At 35.8% G+C, this 24,212-nt stretch overlaps 3 protein-coding genes across 5 annotated transcripts; all 3 read left to right on the forward strand.

Moving 5' to 3' along the window:
* Window positions 1-370: 370 nt before the first annotated feature.
* Window positions 371-2,457, forward strand: LOC113330709 (expansin-like A2). 2 transcript variants are annotated; one of them, XM_026577541.1, is made up of 5 exons: window positions 371-535; window positions 1,320-1,429; window positions 1,516-1,697; window positions 1,830-1,965; window positions 2,063-2,457. In XM_026577541.1, exons 1-5 carry the CDS (start codon window positions 400-402, stop codon window positions 2,288-2,290), a joined length of 792 nt encoding a protein of 263 aa, XP_026433326.1. In that variant the 5' UTR covers window positions 371-399; the 3' UTR covers window positions 2,291-2,457. The 2 variants fall into 2 exon arrangements, with proteins under 2 accessions (XP_026433326.1, XP_026433330.1); XM_026577545.1 differs by having other exon boundaries at window positions 1,323-1,429.
* Window positions 2,458-10,050: 7,593 nt separating this feature from the next.
* Window positions 10,051-13,566, forward strand: LOC113292225 (expansin-like A2). The gene is made up of 5 exons (XM_026541438.1): window positions 10,051-10,274; window positions 10,424-10,533; window positions 10,626-10,804; window positions 12,773-12,905; window positions 13,052-13,566. Exons 1-5 carry the CDS (start codon window positions 10,118-10,120, stop codon window positions 13,298-13,300), a joined length of 828 nt encoding a protein of 275 aa, XP_026397223.1. The 5' UTR covers window positions 10,051-10,117; the 3' UTR covers window positions 13,301-13,566.
* Window positions 13,567-15,764: 2,198 nt separating this feature from the next.
* LOC113292241 (probable fatty acyl-CoA reductase 5) lies at window positions 15,765-18,740 on the forward strand. Of its 2 annotated transcripts, none has more exons than XM_026541439.1 (9): window positions 15,765-15,916; window positions 16,047-16,150; window positions 16,230-16,432; window positions 16,545-16,645; window positions 16,761-16,956; window positions 17,073-17,237; window positions 17,653-17,734; window positions 17,867-18,151; window positions 18,272-18,740. In XM_026541439.1, the coding sequence occupies exons 1-9, from the start codon at window positions 15,835-15,837 to the stop codon at window positions 18,362-18,364; spliced, it is 1,311 nt and encodes a 436-aa protein (XP_026397224.1). In that variant the 5' UTR covers window positions 15,765-15,834; the 3' UTR covers window positions 18,365-18,740. The 2 variants fall into 2 exon arrangements, with proteins under 2 accessions (XP_026397224.1, XP_026397225.1); XM_026541440.1 differs by having other exon boundaries at window positions 18,422-18,740.
* The last annotated feature ends 5,472 nt before the right edge of the window (window positions 18,741-24,212 follow it).

The raw sequence follows: 24,212 nt of genomic DNA on the forward strand, positions 1-24,212 counted from the left end.
TGTATATAGATCTAAGCTGTCCTTAGGATCACGAAATCACTATAATATATCATAAACATGATTATGAGATGCACTAGTGGTAAACTAAAAGAAGAATTAAAAAAAACAAAGCAAATCGGTACAAGTTGAAAACATTATAACAGTAATAATTAAAAGAATTAAACAAGATTAGATCAAGGGATCAACCTGTAAGAAGTAACTTAAAAAGTATTTGTTATGTTCCCAAAATTGGAATCTCTCTTTGCTGATCGGTTTTACATCAACCTTGACCATAAAAACACTTCATTTCTTCTTTTGCAAGTTGGATGAAGACACCACCACCATCTTTCCAATAACTGATGTTTTCCTTTCTATAAATTAGGAAGTGCATTGCAATAAGTTTCATACAAATTAAGAAAAATGGCTATTTTTGTTCCGTGCTTCTTTTTCTTTTACCTTCTTCTTACAGTTTCATGCGCCGCAGCTGCGACTGATTGTGATGCTTGTTTGCGTCAAAGCAAGGCTGCTTATTTCCATTCTTCCTCTCCTATCTCATGTAAGCTTCTAAATTCTAGTCTTTACTATAAATGCGTGTGAGTATCCATCACTAATCACGCTCTTCTTTTCTCCATGCATTAATTAGTTAGTAATTGGTTCGTACATATGTGGATTTCATGCAAATTAACATACGCTTTAAAATTCTCCGTAATTAAACAAGTTTTCCACGATCCTTTAGCTTATATCTTGCAAGCAATCCTTTACTTATAAACTTCTCAAACAGTATACTTGAACGATTGAAAGGAAAGAAACTGGATAAAAAATAAACTTTTCTTGTCTTGTAAGAATTTCTGATAAACTACATTTGAAGTTTCAATAACGGAATTAGAATATCTGCGAGACTGAGATTTTGATTTCATTTCGAAAGGGGAAACAGTCTGTAATGGAACACTTCTCTAAGCAAGCATGCATATGGACCATTCGTTCTAGGAAGATGCTGGCTGGATCCACCAAGAATCTTTCTTAGGATCAGAACCTTAATTATATAAGCTGGCTGCACTAGTTTAAGTGTTTAACTATGTATTATGTCTAGTGGACTGGCATTGCCATGAGCTCTAACGCCAGGCTCTCTTTTTAGCTAAAACTTATCCAAAAGATGATGCATGCACGCATATGCATGTGGTGAGACTTACTGGCTGAGCAAATCAGCATGTGATCTGCTGATAATTAATAACTGAGCTATGTGTCATTTCACTTAATTATGATAGCTTTATTAGGGATAATTTTGTTTAGCATTTCCTCAAATCTACAATTTCACATTTATTTATTGTGGGCGCGTGCAGCAGGGGCATGTGGGTATGGTTACTTAGCAAAGGACTTATATGAAGGATATACAGCAGCTGGTGTTCCTTCCCTATTTAAAGATGGTGTTGGCTGTGGAACCTGCTTTCTTGTATGCGACTGATATAGCTCTTAATTAGTACACAGTACATTTAATGAAAGATTCTGATGATAATCTGATATTTGTTGAATATGAAGGTTAAGTGCAAGGACAAGAAACTCTGCAGAGGAAGAGGGACCAAAGTGGTGTTAACTAATAATTATAAAAGTGATTCTGGTATTGATTTGGTTCTCAGTGACAGAGCTTTTATATCTATGGCTTACAAGGACAAGGCAAGAGAAATGCTAGACCGTCGAATCATCGACATCGAGTACAAGAGGTATGAACATCGATGGATGGATGGATGGATGAGATTTATGCTATAAAAATTAAATAGAGTAGTACATGGTTTTGCTTTGCAGCGTTTTCTCTTAGTCTTATGCTTGTTCATGGACTGGTGGTAATTATGCAGAATACCATGTGAATACACAAACCAAAACTTGTCCGTAAGAGTTGAAGCAAGCAGTAAGAAGCCAGATTCTTTAGCAGTTGCTTTCCTGTATCAAGGTGGCCAAACTGAAATTGTGGCTGTTAGTGTCATTGATCAGGTAATAAATATTTTTCAGCAAGGAATCTACCCAATTTACTTGAAGTAAAAATTGTGTTTATTTTGACCTGTGTGTGGCTTTGCTGAATGTAATGCAGTTTGGTAGGTCGAGGCCAATGGTCAGAATATATGGGACGGTGTGGGATATGAGTCCAGTCCCTGAAGGGCCTCTTTCGTTTAGCTTGCTGGTGGCACAAGGATTTGACGGGAGTATGGCAGCATCAGAGAAAGATTTGCCAGCCGACTGGAAAGTCGGAGAAATATACGATCTTGGTGTTCAGATGAATGGCATAATCGATTATAGAGACGGCTGCTCTGGTTGCTAGTCAGATATGATGTGTTCATTCTTGCGACTAAGCAGCCATTGATTTTTGCATAAGAAAAATTAAAATGAGACTGAATTGGAAATACGTAACAGCAAACGTCATTGTTGTTGGACAATTAACTAGTTAGGGTTTAAGGAAGACATTATTTTTGTAATTTTGTTCTTTAAAGGAAGACACTTGACCAATTTGTCAAAACGCCTGAATCCAAGATCTCATTGTTTGTATTAATTAACTCTGAACGCGTCAATCCCCGAGCAACCAATTATCTAGTAAACTTTTGCATCGATCAAAACATCAAACATATGCTTACATGGCCCCGTCAAATGAAAGTGTAGAACTAGTACAAAATTTTAATCCACAGATTTACAATTGGTTCAATAATATTTCAACCATACCAGCTCAAACATTTTCAGCAGGAATCACTCGCATGAACATGATAAACCATCTAGAATATCTTTTCCTACAGAAACTACCAGGGATCATTTTTAACTTTCAAAGAGGCCCGACATGTCAAAAGAAGAAATGTACTATGACACTCTTAAATGCATCCAATGTCCGGCACCACATCTTCCCGCCTTACATTTAACCCGAGGACACCAAGAATTATTGAATATGGAGGTATCCCACAAATCAAGGCACTGAAATTGGCAATTTTCATCTTACATGTTTCCCATTCAAGAAATGTACTAGGCCCTCGGTATCATTCAGCTGGATGCAGTTGAGCATCCAATGCCATGTTTGCTGAAGCTTATAAATTAGTAGAACATTTTGGCATCGGAAAAAGGATCATTCAAGATTCGCACGTGAAGATGTTGTAAACTACCCTACATGGTACATATTAGTCTTTTGGCGAAGCATACATGCCTACATGGTATACAATGCTGATTTAGGATATAACCAATTTTGACTTCCAACGGGATTTCAAGAAAGATTTTTTTTTTCTATTTCTTTTCTATAATCATGAGAGCAAATTCATTAACGAAAGAAATCACGTAGTAGAATTGGCTTTCTCCATAGCAGAAAAGATGAAATTCGGAGGGTTAACCACCCAGAGCTGATTAACACAATTGTTTTTAGAATGCTTTGCAAGAGCATCTGTAGGCTTTAGGCTAAGTATTATAATTGGGCGTTTTGCTTGGCTATAGCTTAAGTGTAGCCAAACAAAATGAGAGTGAAAGTGCATCTCATTATGGAAGGGGGCACCCACCACTTAGCTTATTTAGGTAGAAACTCAGTTTCGGCGTACATAATGCAAAATGGAAACTGAGTTTCCGTTATTTATTTATTTTTTTAAATTTTATGCATTAGATTTTATAATATTTGGTATAGGTCAAAAGAAAATTTAAGAGAAAAAAAATGGAGATATACTAGGGAAAAAAGAATTTTAGTAAATAAAAGAGGTAAAAGAGAAATAGTAGGAGCAAAAGAGTGAAAACTGGAAACGGATTATCAGTACCCATTGAAAATGTTACAAAAGCTTAGTTTCCGTAAAATAGTTTTCAAACGGAAACTGAGTTTCTGTGTCTCATTGCTTAGCTTAAAGAGGATTATATGTGATCCACTCTTTAGCTAACAAAGGGATTTCTCCACATTAAAACCAAGCGAATCCCCACAGTACTTGGGTTTCGCTATAATTAAGCTATGGCCAAGCGAAATAGCATACCATAGTGCTTGGCCATATTACGTGACTTAAAATCCTACTACGAGTATCTGAGGAGAGATTACAATCCTGCCATTTAGACATTACAAAATTAGAAGTTACAACTTCTATGACGTACTTACAGTCACCTTTTGTTATGATATTTGTTCCAATTTTTTTCTTAATCCACATCGCAACTTCTGAGAAGGCATGCCCCTAGCATGCTCAAAGTTTACACAACCCTACTAATATCTGACTATTATTCTTATGCCAACAATTGTAGATTTAAAATTAAAAGTTACATCAAAATCAAGTTTCCTCCAGTTCAGAAGGAGTATCCAATTTTGGAATCAATGAGTTCTTGTAGGAGACCTGCAACATTATTTATCAGTATCCATGGAAATGATGTTACATTTGATACATAATCTTATTATACTATAATAATAGTCCTACGATGAGTTACTTTATCCTCAAAAACTTTCAGACATCTGTATTTTCATATTTGCCACATTATAATTGTGGCTAAAAGGATGCAATTGTTGTTTTTTTAAGGATATAATGCTTTAATCATGAGTCGAAGATTTGATCAATTATCGGAGAGTTAGGACTTGTTGGCGAGAGTAGAGAGGTTCTAGAAGGAGATGAAACCAAAATGAATTATCAAGGTCACATTACAGTAGAATGTGAGCATCAGTTTCCACATGGTGTTGTTAGTAAGGACATTTGTAGTCTTCAGGTTGTACAAATCTTCCAAAATTGCTTTTAGTTTAGAGAAGTTTATTTAGACACCTTCGCAGATATGTGAGCTTCAACTGCCATACTTTTATCTAAAACCTATGATCTTGTTTACCTATATTGTTACTACTGGAAGCTTGAACAAAACCTCCGTAAGTTGACTGGATAGAAAACATTCGATAACTAGTTAAGTTCCGATTCTTAGAGGTTTCAGCTTCAAACGGAATTTTATGCCTTGCATTTCAAAAATTTCAGTTGGAGAGAATAACACTTGTAACTCCTGTTGATCCCATGGAGTATTATTTTTCTTCATCATACATTGAGCTGTAGAGTTATCTTGACAATGGTTGCTAGCGTTTGTTAAATGAGTTGTTGAGATATTACCAATCCAGTTATGTTTCCAAACCTTGATTTTATACCCATCTCTCAAATTCTAGATATGGTATTTCTTCACATATTGTAGACCCTTCATTATGCTTTTCCAAACCCCAAAAGCCTTGAGAGTTAAGCTTGTCACATAAAGGATCTTTTTTATGGAACTATTTAACATAATATTCTAGACCAAAGATGGTTAATTAAAATCTTTAATCATCCACCAGTTTAGTTATAAATGCATTATTGAGTTTTACAATGCCTCATCCATTTTTTTTTAAAGTTTATATAACAAACTCCAATTTTAAAGGTACAACCTTCTCTATCTTCAGTTTTGTTCTACTAGAATCTCCTTTAAACTCTATCAATAGATTATGTATTTTTTGGGGGGCATTATGAAACAACTCATTTGATAATATGTCATGGTACTAGTGATTGTTAGAATTTGAGTCGCTCTACCATCTTGTTTTGCAGTTTTCCCTACCATGTCCTAATTCGGGTTTGAATCTTCTCCGGAACAGGATTGAAACTAGCTTGCTTGTTCTTTCACAAGAAGAGATGAAGACCGAAATATTTTTCACTAAGACCCATGCTATTAATTTAGAGAATACCTGACAACTGATCACATTTTTTTTCCTTCTTGTTATGTGTTTATTGAATGACTTGTTTAGTTTGATAACTTGGTCATATGCACAACTAAAACTTTGAATGATGTTCATCAGGTACTCGGCTTCTTGTTATTTTTCTTTACAAAACAACATGCAACCATTAGCAAATAAGAGGCGATTTATGCTTGGACTGAATTTACTTAGTTTTAATACCTCGAATCTTATTTAAGCTTTCAGTCTTGCAAAACATCCTAAAGATCCATCTATACAAAGAATACAAATATATAGAGATATTGGACCTCCTTGTGTTAGTCCCCTAGCTAGTAACTAGGATTGAAAGGTTTATCAGGAGAACTATTAAGGATGATAAATACAGAAGTAGTACTCACACAAGCTTAATCAACGCTACTAGAGCATTGCTAGGTCGAAATCACAAGTGTTTATATCTCAAACTATTGTCAACTTTAGTTTTCAAAACTATATCTTGATTTCTAGTCTACATTTAGTCAGTCTCGGATTAGGATAGAAGTGGGTAGTTGAGATTCGGAGATCACTGCGTTCTACCGTTTGAAGGCGAAGATCAACATGAGCTTTGGAGAACTTCAACATCAAAAAGTAAGTGAAGACTGGACCACCTATATCTCAAGTTTTCACCTTTCTATCTTTGAGACATTGTCTCATGACTAAATTAGACAATATATGCATAACAGAAATCTCGAGTCAAGTTTATCTTATATATCTTCTCGGAATATGACTTAAGATTCAAAACATTTGTTCATACTTGATGAATTTGGTGAAAAGCAATTTATTGCTTATGACCTTATTACGACTCAAGATTTAATCATTTGAAAATAGCCTGGAACAATGATATGTGTCATTGATGTTATTCGGGAATGTTTCGAAATGATTATTAGAGAGATATAAAACTACTGTAAATCTGGATGCAAGACAATATACATACCAGTTCACATACTGGGAGAACTGTTATAGGTCTAGGGCCGTAGTACATGTACCCAGTACACGTACCGGTGTAGCTATAGTTCGACAACGACTTTTTGGTACGCATGTACCCGGTATCCATACCATAAAAAATCTGTGAACTCTTGAACCAGGAAAGATAAGCATACCTAGTATGCAAACCAGAAAAGATTTGTTGGTTTTAAAACCAAATAAGGTACGCATACCATAAAATATCTGTGAGTTCCTGAACTCGTTTTTCTCTTAAGGGTACACATATCCGGTATACATACCATGACAAAAATGTTCACGAACAGGTATGGTACACGTACCCGGTACACGTACTTATCATGTCGAATATTTTCAGATGCATCAAAATTACTTCTATGAGATAATCGACATTTGAATAACTATCTAAAAACACTATCTAGACATTTTTGATCATATGTGTGATTCAAGAAAAGTCTTAAAATGTTATATGAAAATGATTAAGCTCATTGTTCAAGTGGCTAGTAACGGCTAACCTTACATGCATGAATAAGTCATTGTACACGATTCGGTTATGGTTCATCATAACTAGAGTGTATATTCTGCTATGTTAATCTCAAGTCAATTTTTTCATCTGATGGTGATTATTGATTGCTTGGTTTTAAAGCTATCTTAGCTTAAACCTAAAATAACCTTGGTCTTGAAAATCTATATAAGAAGAACCTCAAACAACTGGGATTTTTGAATCCCTAACACTATTCTTGTGTGTCCTAGTTGTAAACTAGAGTTGTCATTTCCATAAAAGCCTTTTAGGGTTTAGCGACTAAAAAGACTTCACCTAGGGATTCGTGAAGCTAGGTCCAACTATCTTTATCTTGATAGTCCGAGTATCCTGATCTTTTTTTTATTGTTGAGCTGCTCACTCGAACAAGATAAATAGAAAACAAACTATTTTCGTCTCAAACTTTGTAATTACACAAGTTTCAACTTTTGAAGTGAATAATAATCTAAGCTGCTCTTCGGGAGTCAACGAGCATCACTGCGGTAATCCATCAACAACTTCCCTGGAGGCTCACCCATACCTGGATTACCCCCGCCCGAGCATGCTTAACTGCAGAGTTTTCTTCCAACTTTGGAGCCAGTTGTGCTGAAAAAGCCTCGGTATAATGTAGACGTACTCATGTGTAATCAGTATCTGGTATAACCGCCTAGCATACTCACCCACCCGAGAACAAGCGAATTGTCCCTAGTTGTATCCCAACTAACATCGATGTTGTTCCCGTTTACCCACTGCGGTTATCCATCAGTGTGAGGTTTTTTATAGCACTACTGCGATCATCCAGCAACAACTTCCCAAGAGGTCACCCATCCAGTGACTACTCCTGTCCGAGCACACTTAACTGAGAATTTTTTTCCCGACAACTCAGTCAAGTGAACTCATCAGTCCTCGGTGTTAGGAAAGGACAAACCATTACTTGTATTTTGTTCAGCCAGTTATTGCCAAATATCGGGATATTACAATATCACCACCTTAAAAAATAGGAGCCATCCTCGGCTCCGAAATATTTGAGTAAAGTTGTTTTTCCCATGCAAAGGTACACATTCTTCGAATCTTCATGACACCCGTAACCTATAATCCTAAGGGATGAAGTAACCTTTTGTTCAGGACTATGACCACTAATATTCAGTGCATTAAATTAATTTTTAAATTGAGGTTCTACCTGATAAATCTCATTAATAACCATTAACACCAAGTACCGCGGAAATGCGAAATCGACCTTGGAAATTTTGATCAGAGAACACATGATTAGGAAGAAAATAATCATGCACCAGCTTCTGGTGAAACCATTCCCTCCCTCGATAGTATATCTTTTTGTGAATACTTCCTTTGGCTCTGGAATTCTAGGTATTTGACCCGAATGTACAAGCATCATAGTGTTATTTAGTTTTTTTTTTCAGTTTCCTCATAATCAAGTTATTGCAACATCTGAATACACATTCTTGTTATGATTGAAACCGATTCATATGAATATGTCTCTCTTCATCATAATTCGTCATTGATCATGAAATTTAAAGTAAGTAAACTGATTTCAAAAATAAAAGAAGATAAATTGCGTAAAATATATATAAGTATACAAGTGTGAGTAATTTGACGAGGTAGCGGGTATATATATAGGAACAAAATAAGGAGAAATAACCGCTACAAGATACATGTTAATAATCGAATGTCCATCGAATGATAGTGTTTACAACGCCCGCAATATAATGACTACCGGTGGCGCTTCCCATAATGTCGCTCATAGTTCGATGGAATTTTTTGGACGACTAAAGGGAGTCCTTCTATGTGTTCACTATGGGAGCCAAAAATGCAATTGCTCGCAACGCTTTTTTTTTTTTTTTTCAATTTTTCATCGCAAAAATTGAACGTCGATTGATGTTTTCTCTACGAAATTGGATCGATAATCGGAAAGTCATCAACCCCGGCTTTGGTCGAGCGCAATCAAAGCGATCGAAAATCAAGCCGATTGACGGTAAATGCGGCGTGAAAATGGCAAAAAAACCGTCGCGTATACTCTTAATTTTAATCCTGGCCATTGATTACCAGAAAAATTCAGCCACACGATCTAAAACTACCGTTGTTATTACAAAATTGTTACAAACAATTGCTACAAAATTGTTACAAAATAAGTATCATACAAATGTTACACTTATAAATGTTACTAAGCTGCTGTTACCAAAATTGTTGCAAGCATTGTTACAAAATAGTCATAAAATCCCATCCCATAGAATTCCATCGCAACACTCCCAAGCTTCGGTCGGCCCCCCACCGCATTGCGGTAATCTAGTGTAGCTTATACTTTTCCCACGGTGGGGATAGATTTGCTAGGCCACCTGGCATGTCAAATGATTTTCTTTTTGTTTACGCGGTGTATAGGAACTGGCATGACCGAGTGGAAAACTAAAAAAAGTTACCTGACCCTATTTGTAAGTGGATCTAGACTGACCTCGTATGCAAGGACCTTAGAAAAAAGAAGTTAACACATAACAAAGACACTAGAAAATGAATATATCCCCCACCACTCAATAACGATACTCGATTTAGGCTTTAGATTTTTGAACCAAAGATCTCCATAAACGGATAAACCCCTCTGTTTTAACATTATCCATCCTTCATCAGCTTTGCGTGTACTACTACACAGTCATAGCTGTTGTTTCAGCAGCTTTGCGCGTGCCTACTGCCTAGTCCTAGTCGGTGGATGTAGAAAGAAAGCGAGAAGTGTTTCTTCCTCAGTTCACCACGTGGTGTCGTATGCCCAAAACAGGGGGTCTCAGACTCTGAGTCAGATTCTATCTCCTCTCTCTCACATTAATCATCCCATGTTTCCAGTAATTAATTCTATTTAATTAATTAATACCCCCACCAGCTCCTTCCACTGTTTTACACTTCTTTTCTTACTCTACTCTCTATAAAGTAACACTCTTTTTTCCTCATCACAGTATCCAAGAGAGTGACCAAAATCATCACCAATGGCTATCTCTGTTGTGTCTTTTTTCTTCTGTTTCTTCTTTCTTTGTATTTCTTCTTCTTCATCTGCTGCTACTGCTCCTCCTCCTCCTTGCAAGCCCACTTGCAGAGTGCATCAAAGCAAAGCTACTTATTTTCGCTCTGAAGCTCCTCTCTCCGGTAAGATAATTCCCCATCTCTAGAAAAAACTCATTTTTATGGTCACATTTTTTGTTTCTTTCTTTTATGGTTAGTGTATGTTGTTTATATACTGTGAAAAAAAAATAGATTTTTAACTAATGATTTGATTTCATGGATGATATTTGAAGCTGGGGCATGTGGGTATGGTTCATTGGCTCTAAGCTTCAATGGAGGATACCTTGCAGCTGGTGTTGCTTCTCTCTTTAGAGATGGTGTTGGTTGTGGAGCCTGTTATCATGTATGTGTATACTCTACTTGGGACAATGTTTGATATTTTTAAGAAGGGTTTTTTAATTTCTGAATCTAATTAATTTGGGGGTAACTGTGTAGGTACAATGCAAGAACCCAAAACTGTGTAGAGGAAGTGGAACTACTGTGATCTTGACTGATATCCATAAAAGCAATGAAACAGACTTTGTTTTGAGCAGCAGAGCTTTGGTTTCCATGGCTAGTAAGGGTATGGCTAGAGAACTCTTAGGTCAAGGGATTATAGATGTGGAATACAGGAGGTAATGTTTTCCATTTCTAAGTTTGATTATTTGTTTTGATTTAAGTTTTACCAGTGGTGAAGGTAATTTAAGATTTAGAATCAAATTCTTCTTTATGTTAGCTTTTAGGACAGTGGGTGGTTATTTGCATAAACTCCTGCATTTTATAGGCCTAAACAAGGCTAACGTTGTAAACACAGGTGTCTTGAGGCAATAAAGCCACCTGCTGCAACTGAATTTGTCAATGAATTTGTTGCCATAGTTTCTAGTGGTCTTCCAAGCTTTATCCAATTTTGTTAGTCTTTGGCAAAAGGTTGTAATGAATGGATCCTGCAGAACTACTCGCAATGTCACATTAAAGCTTCCGATTAGAATTTCAGAGTATTTGTTTGATTGCATTTTTCCAGGCCGATGAGCTTTATATGAGCCATTGTCCTCCTAGGCCGGAGAGATTGCATAGGTTTAGACCACCATTAAGCACAGACCTCTCCTTTGTATGTCAGAAATGGGAATCATTTGAATTCCACGTATACAAAAGCTTTATGCAGGATGTAGCCATGCTCACCTACTACTGCGCTCTTTGCTTAATTATTTGAATGTGGGCGGTGTAAAAGGTTTTTTTGTAGCTATGTTTAGGCACGCAGGGGAGAGTTTACTCAGTTCAGTGTCCATGTTAGTGAGGTTGCCGTGTTTCACTTGACAATTATGAAAGTAGATGATTCCTAGTGATTTAAACATGTATTTCCTGGATCTAGATTTCCAAAGCTCATTGCTGCATAAATTTTTACTTGGGTACAATCCTAGACATCTGTGATTGGTCTATTTGTGTCAGTACTCAGTTGGCCTTGGACCTCTAAGGTTCAGAACTGGTCCAATTAAGGACTCACATAGCAGGTTTTATGTTCTGCAGTAGAGATTTAATGATTGAGCAAACGTTTAATTTATCTTAAATATATAGGAAGGATTCTGCTTCTGATTGAGATTAGTTATATACTTATATTTGTGTAAGAAATAAGGTAACTTTTCTTCAATAGAATGATAGAGAAGATAATATTGTTGAGGTCATTTTTTTTCTTTTTTTTTTTTTGTTTGTTTGTGAAGGTTGTTTAGAAGTAATTTGTGTTTGAAAGTATTAGTTGGATGCATGTGCATTATACGTGTTGTTTACAGAAAAACTTGTGTTGTATGAAGATTTATCGGATAAGCGAAAGTCTCGAGTCACTGGATTATTTGGTCTTTGACATAATTTATTTCTTGAAATCATACACCGGTAGACACAACTCAAATGTGCCATATTGGTGTTAAGTGGAAGCTGTATTACAACAGTCGATAGTCCAATGACTCGATATTTCATCAGTGTTAGGTCTTTCATTATTTTGCATAAATCCTTGTTCAACATAGGTTTCTCTTTAACGAGTACGTGCAACGCACGTGCATTCAACTAGTGAAGGCAATGAAGATATTAAATCTGAGACCCTTGAGAACACATTTTAGTTTTATTATCACTTTTCAACAATTTCTCAAAACTTAAGAGTGACAATTATCAGTCTGTTAGGGAATTAGATTTTCTTTTCTTCTAAGTTCTATCTCTCCAATAACAAGACAGCATTATTTCACTTAGGAAAGAATGGAACTTGATAAAATTTGCCAACCATCATGTAAAATAGTAGATAAGGCTATACCTGGCTGCTATTTGCTGTTTACTCGATATGTTGCATTGGTACGAGTTCCAAAACACTCCTTTGAAGGTGTAGGACCCCTTGTGGAGGGTGTTTAGGGTCTCAGCGATGTGTAACTTGGCTTGTTTTATGACTAAACAGCAAATTTGGTGGTCTTAGCATTGTCTTCTAAGCTGAGAGTTGCGGTTCGGCCTAAGAGTTATCTGTGATGTTGGTTAAACCCTTGAAAGGGTCCTAGCAAACATGGAATTTACAGAAATAGTATTGAGAAAGCTAATTATTCTCATGTTTTCTCCTATTTTGATTGCAGGGTACCATGTATATATCAGAGCCAGAACTTGTCTGTAAGAGTGGAGAAAAACAGCAAGAAGCCACATTACTTGGCTGTTACATTCCTGTACCAAGGCGGTCAAACAGATATCAAGATTGTTGAATTGTTAAAGGTAATTTATGCGGATGACACCTAATTTGAGCTTGCTTATTACTTGATCATCTCATCTGTTGAAATAGTGACTAAACTGTAGCTTTAGTTAGACTAGGAACAAAGAAGAAAGCATATTGAATATTTGTTTTGATCCATGTATTTCAGCTGCATGAAACACGCCCATATGCCATGAAGAGGAACTATGGTGCAGTGTGGGATATGAGTAGTCCTATTCCAGATGCACCTTTGTATTTTAGGCTGTGGGTAACTGGAGGGTTTGATCGAAGAATTGTGTATTCGAAGAAGCCTTTGCCTGCTGACTGGAAGGCTGGGGAGATTTATGATCTTGGCGAGCAGTTCAATGACGCCATTGATGCTACTAGTGATCCTTGTACTCCTTGTACAAGTCCTTAGAAATGACCAGGGTCTAAATCAGAGTTGATAACCAGAGGCGTTAGCTTTTAATATCAATCTCTGTTTGGTTAGTTAGATGATTAGATGCAGTGACAATGGTAATAAGAAAGCATTGCGCTTGTAGTTTTATTGATATCATGGGAATATTGCAAGACAGTGGACTGTAAAACTTCTGTAAGATGTTTATTTAAATTTGTGTTCCCAACATCAATGGAAGCAAGGCATGCTTCATAAATTACTTAAGCTTATCATTTCCCATGGGAAAAGTCTATAGCTTCACATTTTAGCTACTTATTCTTCAGTTGTCCTCACGAGAGTCTAGGAAATCACACCAAACTGGGACTCCCAATTTAGACAAAATTTTTAACAAGGTTGAATTCAGATGGACAATCGTATAAGAACTCCAGAAAGACCGTATATCGACACGTGTTGAGTACATTACTTGGCCCACTTTAGTGTACTATATGTTGGACATCCGGTAGACACACTGTAGTCACACCATGTATCTTTAGTCTTTTTCCTTCTTGTCTTGAACATAATAATTTGATCAAAACTAAGATATTACTTTCTTTGGTTTTTACCGTTTTCTTTTAAATATGTTAATTCTTAATAACTAACAACATTGCTGGTAGAACAACTTAGGCTTTGTGTTTCCGGACCAACTTCACTGAATCTCTGCCGGCTCTCCCTTCAGTTCTGATCATCGGCATCAGTAGTGGGACCAAATCATGAACAGTTAGTCAGTTACCGCATTTTATAAATGAAGCAGCAGCACAAGATTTTTTATTTTTTTTTTCATTTCTATTTAAACTTGCAGAGTGGGGTAAGAGAGGCCCATTATTAGGAACAATCCTGTTATAGGGGCCGCGGTTTCCATTAGAGGGGCGCGGTTTCCATTAGAGGGGCGGCGGTTAATAGGACAAAAAGGGTCATTACATGGTAATTTGAAGTGTTCCTTATCCAAAAAAGACCGAAAAATGATTAATTAACTCTTACATAGTTTAGTGTTGATAATCTAATTTAGTATTAAAGATTAATTTTCACTTATATTAACTCTAAATCAAAATAAAATCAATTTTAGAGTTTAAAAAAAAAATTCATTTTTTTACATTTTCAGAGCTAATTACGATTGGAATTTTGCCCGTAACCAACCGTAAATCTTAGTTACGGTTCGTAAAATATGAACTACCAACCGTAATTGGTTAAATTTGGAGAAAACCCAATCGTAAAATCAGTTACGGTTGGTAACCAAATGCTCGAGACGAAGTTACGGTTCGTAAATTAAAATGGTTACCAAGCGTAACAGTGTTTACGGTTCATCTCGAATTTTAGTTATGAACCGTAATTGATGACCTTTCTGAACTCTGGGTTTCAGGGTTATTTACGACTCGTAATTCTGGTATCGACATCAACCGTAAGTTCACTTATGGTTGAAAAAAAACGTAACCGAAGAAAATTCTCAGATATAAGAACATACGGTTGGTAATAGTTCAATTATCAACCGTAACAACATCAAAATCTCCAGTTACGGTTCGTAATTGAGTTAAAATCAACCGTAACTCACATAAATCCAGAAATTTCAATTTAAACTTTCAATTAAATCCCTAATTTTTGATAGAAATTAAACTTAAATTGAACAAAGTAAACCAAATCGTAACTGAGTTTTTCAAAACATACCTCATATAAGTCATTACACTACACTTGATTAATTTTCGAATCGTCGATCAATCGAAGACGATGAAATTTTGGGTTTTAATGGAGGTTACGGTTGATGGGAGGAGGAGAAGAGAAGAAGAAAAAGAACAAATTTTCAATTTAGTTTTGATTTAGATTAAAAAATAGGGAGGGTAATCCAGTCAATTTACACCCCCTATAGGACATCCCCTAACCAACTAGAGGGACATTACTATCACACTGCCGCCCCTCTAATGGAATCCGCCGCCCCTTTTAACATGATTGATTAGGAAGGCGACTGCTAGGATCACGTAGCTCGTCAAAAAATTGCTGCATCAAACTCAAGGCCTCCCAACTGCAGCAAAATGAAATTTCTAGAAGGTTAACCATGGAGAAATATACCAAATGGCTGAGACAACAGTTAGAGGGGGAGAAAGGAAAATTAGGATAATACTAAGAATGTTAAAGTAATAGGTGCCCAATCCCATGTTACCAAAATTCTCATTTCAAAGTTCAAAGAGAGTTCAAAGTGAACTTGATCAGCGGCGAAGCCATGTTAGTGTTGTAAATGGAGTAGATAGTAACATACGACTAGTGTTCCTTTTGTTTCATGGTACGATGTTAGTTCATTTTGATGCAATTTACTCAATCACTAGTACTAAAACCACCTAAATTATGATCATTCGTCAATGTCAAACAACAAACCGAAACTATGACCACTTCACTGTGACAAATATACACCACCTAAACCATGATCTTCCGTCAATAACAAATATAAATATGCATGCAGTGGCTCTTACTTTTGTTATTCAGAGAGTCATAAATTTAAGTTTCAAAGATCAAAAGCTTGGGTTATAGCAATGGAATTCAATGGATCAATTGTTCAGTCTCTTGAGAACAAGATCATCCTTGTCACTGGTGCTACTGGGTATCTAGCAAAATGTATGTAATAAACACAAATCAACGCAACAATATTAACATGCATGCAGTACCTTTTATGTTTTCTATTAGTCATTTTTTATCTTCTTAATCATAAACTTATTCTTCAGCTCTATTCGAATCATGTTTGCAGTGTTTGTGGAGAAATTACTTAGGGTTCAGCCCAATGTGAAGCATCTTTTTCTTCTTTTAAGAGCTGCTGATGCATCGTCCCCTACTCAGCGTCTCAATAACGATGTGCGTACAAAATTCATTAATAAACATCGTCTGAATATACAAGTGAAGTGTCAATATAACGTTAATTTTGGTTTTGTAGGTGACAGGGAAGGAATTATTTAGAGTGTTAAGAGAAAAGCGTGGTCTTGGGTTCGATTATTTTATATCCGAAAAGGTGACACCTATTTTTGGAGATGTCAGCTTAGAAAACTTGGGAATAGAAGACTCTGATTTGGAAAAGAAGATGCATAAAGAAATCCACCTTGTTGCCAATTTTGCTGCAACTACAAATTTCCATGAAAGGTATTCGATAACGAATTCTTCTAGAGTAGGAAGGCACAAACTCTTTTTGTCATTAGATATCCTGCTGACTCTTATTGTTATTGTTGTTTTTTTCTCCAATATTGGTTATTAGATACGATGTGGCGCTGGCTGTGAACACAATGGGAGCTAAGCATGTCTTAGATTTCGCAGAAAAGTGTGAGAACCTGGAGATGATTCTCCATGTATCGACGGGTAAGCTTTATATGACAATCCCCACCGCTTGCAAAACTAGTCTGTTTAAAAACCACATGCACTATCGCACGTCTCCAACTAAACTATATGGCTATTTATATGGATGGTCGAACAGCTTTTGTTTGTAACGCTGAGATGCCTGAGGTTATATTAGAGAAACCTCTGAGTCAAATATTGAAAGAATCCTCAAAATTCCTATACGTAATTGAGGAAGAGAAAAAATTGATGCAACACAGATTGGATGGACTTAAAGCTGAACAAGTCTCAAAGAAACAAGAAACTGCTGCAATGAAAGAGCTTGGACTTGAAAGGTTCGCTAAGAGTGTTTGACATTTTAAACAAGTTTGAGATTACTCCGTGCACAAAACCTTAGTTTGTACTAATTATGACTTCTTTCATTTTGTTTCTTTCCTGGTGTTGTGAACAGAGCTAAATTCTATGGATGGCCAAACACATATGCGTTTACAAAGGCATTGGGAGAAATGATAATTGGTCCACACTTGAAAACAAATTTTCCGGTTGTTATCGTAAGGCCTACAGGTGTAACTGGTACTTACAGAGAGCCATTTCCTGGATGGATAGAAGGCTTCAAGTATGTCAAGTTAACACTACACACTTTGCTTTAACCTTATGGACATATAGCATGTTGATAGTAATGAACTCCCATCAGGCATCAATGAACTTTTTATTAGGGTCCAAGTCGGAGAATAAAACACAAACAGATGAGCTCAAGGCTCTTTAAAAGATTTTTTTTAAACAATCATTCCGAACTGAATTTGCGAGTACTAGTGGTTTATAGCTCTCCAAAAGCAACCTGAATTAGGCTGCTAACAATTACATACAGTTTGGAACTGACAACATGATAACTACAAGTTTCCTTAACGTTTTCTAAAAGCAAAACGATAATTTATTTTCTAAACCACTCGAAAATGTCCTGCACTTTATTTTCAGAATTAACTCAACTAATGATGAACCATACGCATTGTTTTATTGGCTTAAATCTGCAGGGCACTTGACCCCATGGTGGTTGGTGTTGGAAGAGGAAAGTTACCTTGTTTTCTTGGGGACTATGAGTCACTCTTTGACATCGTAAGTTAAGACTAATTAGATCCAATGAATGCAAAATTGCATATCATATTGCACTCTACAATTTTGTTTTATTTCAAAAGACCCAAGGGTCAAGTTAGTGATGAAAACTCTTCCTATGATTTAATGAAACAGATCCCAGGAGATATGGTGGTGAATGCTATAATAGTGGCAATGGTGAATGCAAAAGCTAACAGTCATATTTACTCTGATGGTGACGACAATCTTATATACCATATAAGTAGTTCCGCACACAGAGAGCCGACGAGGCTCATTAAGCTGTTAGAATACGCTTACGATTATTTCTGCAAGAATCCGTTGATGGGTAGAGATATTGGTGAAATTGTTAAGCCTGTTTTCTTCCCCACCATGTCTAGCTTCCAAGAGCACGTTCACAACAACTATGTGGTAACTATGAAGGTAGGTCAATTTAAATTATTAATCTGCAGAGAAGGTTATAATGATACTTCTAGAAACGATTTTGCTCACCATGGAAACAATTATTAGGCTAACGCCTTTGTCTTGTTTTTACTCATGAAGGAGGACATACTTCTATTGGCAAAGCGGTTGGCTGAAATTTATGAACCTTATATACTTTTTAAAGGAGTGCAAGTAATTTTCCAAAATGCATAATATTGCATATTAATTGGTGTGGAAGTGATCTTTGAATTTGAATTTTATGGCTTACAGTTTTAGTACTTCGGCCACTGATCAATTGCGTTTGTGGACAACATCGTACTACGGACCTGGAGAGGCAGATATATTTGATTTCGATACCAAACAAATTGATTGGGAAGATTACATGATGAATATTCATATTCATGGTCTGGTGAATTATGTTGTTCAACCACATGTAGGATATATTAGCAAATTATAAGTTCATTCATATGTCCTTAAGTGTCAAAATACGGAGAATTACAAATTATTTGAGGGTTTATTTTAGGGAATTTTAAGAAAATGTCACACTTCCATTATCCGATTTAATAAAATGTCCCCGTTTATTTCAAAATATATAAAATGCCATGAACATTAACTTTTCTTTCAGGCCCACTAAATTAGTCAATTGCTATTGGAAAAGTCTAAAAAATACGGTGTCATTACTTAATTACCCTTCTCAATTTATTAACAACTCATATCTTAATTGAAAAGAAATTCCGATCATTTTTAACCCTTCTATATTTCAGTTCTTCTGTATACAGTATACACAAACGCTCTTCTCATATATTTAGGATTATAGTTTATAGATCACGCAGATGATTTACTTGAAGGATTGACTGAAAAGGAAGAGACTTAGGAGGAGGAGGAGGAAGAGTAATGGTTCATTATAATACCGACAAATATGATCAACGATGACATCGGAATTTTAAAACTATTGTTCGGAATTGAGGACATGGGTTCGTGCTAAATCTTACTGACGTTTGTTTGAAATTCAATTGATCATTTAGTTAACTTGTTGCGGTGAAAATAGTCGACAAGAGGATCTATTGCGCCGTTAATCTTCTGACATGAATGGCTTACATTGGTGATACTACAGAGTTTGTGTGTGTCTAGATTGTTAGGTCCCTATGATATTCGTATTTTCAGGGAAGATTTATTAAAAAGGACTCTTAATTCATGAATTAATATCTATCTCTCGATCACCATCAACATGCACATTTTCTGTTCGATAAATGTCCCCTTTGAGTACATATACATTTTTCATCGGAACTACCGAAATACACAACAGGTCTGTAATAATTAAGTTCATAACTATTTGTGTTATAAGTTCCTTATTATATATGTAATTGTAACTGTTGAGTTATGATTGGATAAGAAGATGAACAACAATTGAGTTTTGATTTGGCTCGGCACAAACTCACAACAAAACTCGGTAATGACTCACACTACTGAACCGATTTGATCCAGTTCTAGTTAGATGGTTTGGGGGCTTAAGTGTCTTTTACCATGACTGATTTATTGCCAAGGCACTAACGACAGTTAACCGTTTTCTCAAAAAAACGGGATGGAAGAAGTCAACATTGTGGCACTTAATAAATATTGAAAAAACGGTGGTACTTTCTTAAACATGAAATTGAAAGTGTGGTACTTTATTAAAATCCCCTTTATTTTACTATGAGAGAATATCTTATAATAATTGTACTAGGGCTTAACCCGTGCCGTAACGACACGGGCATAATTTTTATTTAGTTATGTATTTTCGGACATATGAATATTAAATATAATATTTATTAATATCAAGTTTACCCTTCTTATCATTACAAGTAAAGAAAAACCCGATAAATATTTTTATTCTTCACTCCATAAATCCTTTTCATCGTTTTCCACCTTGACATTCTCGCTACCATGTCTATTCTTTCTTAAGTTGCATCCTCAAGCCAGCCATGAAATTATATCGGAATTAATTTTTAATTACATATTTTGTCCTCCCAAAAATTATTATTTTATATGTTTTTTAGTTTACAAAGATATGATGTCGATCCTTTGAAATGGTATTACCTTTCTGCATCTTCCTTATTTTAGTGAAGGATGTTAGGATCTTCATAGAACATATGAACCTACTATATCTGGGCCAACCACATATCACTGATGCTATCCCTACTTCACCACTTTGGGATAAGAGGTGTGCGGTTTTAATCTAAAAGGCCGCGGTGCTACGTAAGCAGATGCCCAAGCTTATTAAGCTCCACGTGTACTCCTCTTTCTTCTATGTGGGACTATCCCTAGTTATACATATGTGGTTTATCGCGCCACATACTCCAACAATCTCCACCTTGGCGAGATTTAACCACTTCACCAGTCCAATCAGACTCCATCATATGATTACCATATGTATATGCTACCCATCGATCATGATTATTGTCACTATGCACCCTGGAATCCTACTCCTCCTTGAGTTAATGAGAAGGCAAGTACTAACTCCACCTTGAGCATTTTCTTTCCGACCTAAAACCTTGCTCCACTTGAGAGCTAATGTGTGAGAAATTAACTCCACCTTAAGCATCAATTCAACCTTGAGCATCTCCTTGTCGATCTAGCATCCTGCTCCATCTGAGCTAATGGGTGAGACACTAACTCCACCTTGAGCGCCAGTTCAACTTTGGTCCTTGTCTGCTTCACCCTGAGTCTGACTCCACTTGCGCCCTAAACCGGGTGACATCCACAACCACTTCTACGTTCGGACAGTAGACCAACCATGGGCTCTGACCTGATACCAATTGCTAGGATCTTCACGGACTATCGGACATTCTCAGGGCCCGACCGCATAACCCCGAACCCACCTGACCACCTTGCGATAAGAGGTGTGGGGTTTTTAACTAAAATGCCTTGGTGTTATGTATGGAGATGACCAAGCTTATTAAGCTCCACATATATCCCTCTTTATTCCATGAGGGACTATCCCTAGCTATACATATGTGGTTTACCGTGCCACATACTCCAACAACCGAGCGGAACCAAAACATTAAACTATGTACGTTGTAACAAAATTGCACCACCTGAACTCATTCTTCTCAAGAATAATTGTGTATATATTAACAGTGTTTGGATCCTTGTTGTTTTTCCCCCTTTAAGAATAATCTAAAAAGAGTAGAACTCGGAATTGAATCAACAATACATAACGTATTTTATGTTCTTACTATTTCAATGACATAATCAAAAGCTAATTCATTGACTTAAGCTATTATATTTTAGAATGTTAAGTAATTTCCGATGGCAACCATTTTAATCATATACGATGTAGTTTTAGTTTTTCAAATTTATCAGATATATTATGTACATAATTCAATTCGTCAGGAAGAGTTCACCGAATGGAATATAGGTAATGACTTGTCCTTTCGTAACACTGTGGAATTTTCAACATAGTTGGATCCAGATTTGGTAAAAAACACTGTATTTTGCGTTCTCGGGTGAGAGTAATCTAGGTATGGATACCTCCCAGAAAACTGTTGATGGATGACCGCATCAGTGTCAGTTGAAAATCCCACACTGTCGGATAACCTCAGTGACTAAGTGGGTACAATATTCGCGGAGGATCAAGTCCTTACAAATGGTATTATAGTCGACCACGGGTTAAATCATGATTAGTTAGTAAGTCAAATCGTTAAGTACTTAACCTAATAACAATACGCTCTACTAACAATAAACTATGTTATCCATCATCATTGAATAAAAATAACGTGAAACCATTTATCAAGAAATACATGAGACGATGTGAAATTACTCACTGGGAACCAATACTTGCCACCGTCATTATGGTCCACTTATATAATTGTTAGCCAATCTAACTAAGTTTGGTACTGCTTTTTTCTTTCAAAAAAAAAAGTACTTTGAAAACGTATTTATAACAATATTTTTTCATCGTAGTGTTTAGAAAAGATTTCATAAATTGTTTTTTATGCAAAACACTTCCAAAATCTATAATTTTAAAAGTGGGAGAGAAGGATATTTTAAAAGCTTCAAAAGCAAATGCTATGGTTCACCCTAATTTCATATTTTATTTTCCAATTCTATCCCATCTTTTTTTTTTATAACTGACAACAATTATCCTTGAGTCTATATATCACTAATTTTTATTTGTTATATTTTATTCTTTAAAAATAATTATTTTTTATTTTCAAACTACATTTTATGTTATACTGTATCACTGAAATATACTTTAATTTATCAACAATAAATGTTAAGCAATAATTGTTGTTTAAAAAGTGGGTAAGAAAAATAATACTTTTTAGTAATAATACTAATTAGTAAATTTAATATTACATATATGTCTGTTTTTGTCATTTTCTCACTAACTATAGATAAACTTGATATTTTCCCATTAGAATAAATTTTATCTTTAGTTTATAATTTCCGACCATTCAATTGTTTTTTTTCTACAGAGCTCGGCATAGTAACGTACATCGGCAACCATTCAATTTTTTTTTTACATAGGTCGACCCAGTAAAGTACATCGGAAAAGCACTTTTGTAAAGCTCGCAGCAATACCAAACTAATCCTGAGTATAAAAAACATATTTATTATCATAATTAGTAGAATAATTATATATTATCATTTTTAATTCGACATTTAATAAAATGTTGTCATGGCAAATTATTAGAGTATTTATTATGAAGAATTATGGAACCTTAATGACATGATAAATTTTATCCATTAGATGCACTTTAAATCCAAATCACAACCATCACTTATGACAAATGATTGCATCCCTAGATTTATCTTGTGAGGACAAATTTGAACCACCACTTATGCCAACACGGGATAAGAAGGTTCTCTTGCAACCATATGTTTTGGACACAAATCTACCCTCGAGGAATTCGTAAAAAGATATCTGGTTAGCAGGCTTGAAAAGCATTGTTCAGTACTCTCAATCCGCTGCACACCCATCAAATTAGAAACTTCCGTTCTTTTATCTCTCTGATCTCCTATGCTGAAAAAACACTGCTGATTTATGTATATTGGCAGTCTGACCATACCAAGTAGCATAAGTAAATAGAATCCGATGAAGAGTTTCAATATAGTCTTGTTGTCCAAGGTGTTGAATAAGAGCATGTCATCTGCAAACATAAGGTGGGAGACAATGGGAGCATTCTTTCACTTTGTACCTATTACACAATGCGTTGCACTCCATAGTTCTCATCAACCATGATAGACCTTGGAGCATAATATGAATAAATATGGTGATAATGGACACCGTTGACGCAAACCACTTTCACTTACAAAGAAACCCTCAGCTTCACCGTTAACTACTATAGAAAAGCTAGTTGTGGCTATACATTTCAGGATTAATTCATAAGTGTGCCTACAATGCCAACATCCTGGGACATTGACTTAAGAACCTCCAGCTAATCTTGTCGTATGCCTTAGTAATGTCTAGTTTTAAAGCAAAAGAACCTGGAACAGAGCTAGAGTTTGACATAAAATGTATAATCTCTTTGGCAGTCACTGTGTTATCCACTAACTTATCAAGATAATCTTTAATCCTTTGGGATAAATTTTTTGTTATGACTTTATACATAATATTAGTTAAAGAAAGAGATTTGAAATCAAATGAAAGAGTATGGTTTTTCACTTAGGGAATTAGCACTATAGTTGTATGGTTCAATCCCAAAGGGACAGTAGCTGAAGAGAAGCAGTTTTGAATAGTCTTTGTTTCTTCGTCTCCTACAAGCTCACATCATCTTTTATAGAATAGAGCATGCATTCCATCGGAGTCTAGAGATTTCAGACTTTACATTCTTTTAAGAGTGTTCCAAACTTCCTCCACCGAAGAAACCATTAAGATGTTGTCATTACTTATACTATCAATCATTAATGCTGACTGAAATTGAATTGGGTACTTGTCTTCATCTGGATATCTTTTAAATAGACAAAATAAATGATTTACCAGATATTGAATTATTTCATTCGCATCAGTCACCCAAGTAATATTAGGATGCTTAAGGGTGAAAAAGCGGGGGTCTAACATCCTCACCCAATATTTCGA

The sequence above is a fragment of the Papaver somniferum genome, chromosome 1 (assembly GCF_003573695.1).
Source record: "Papaver somniferum cultivar HN1 chromosome 1, ASM357369v1, whole genome shotgun sequence".
Classification (NCBI taxonomy): Eukaryota; Viridiplantae; Streptophyta; class Magnoliopsida; order Ranunculales; family Papaveraceae; genus Papaver; species Papaver somniferum.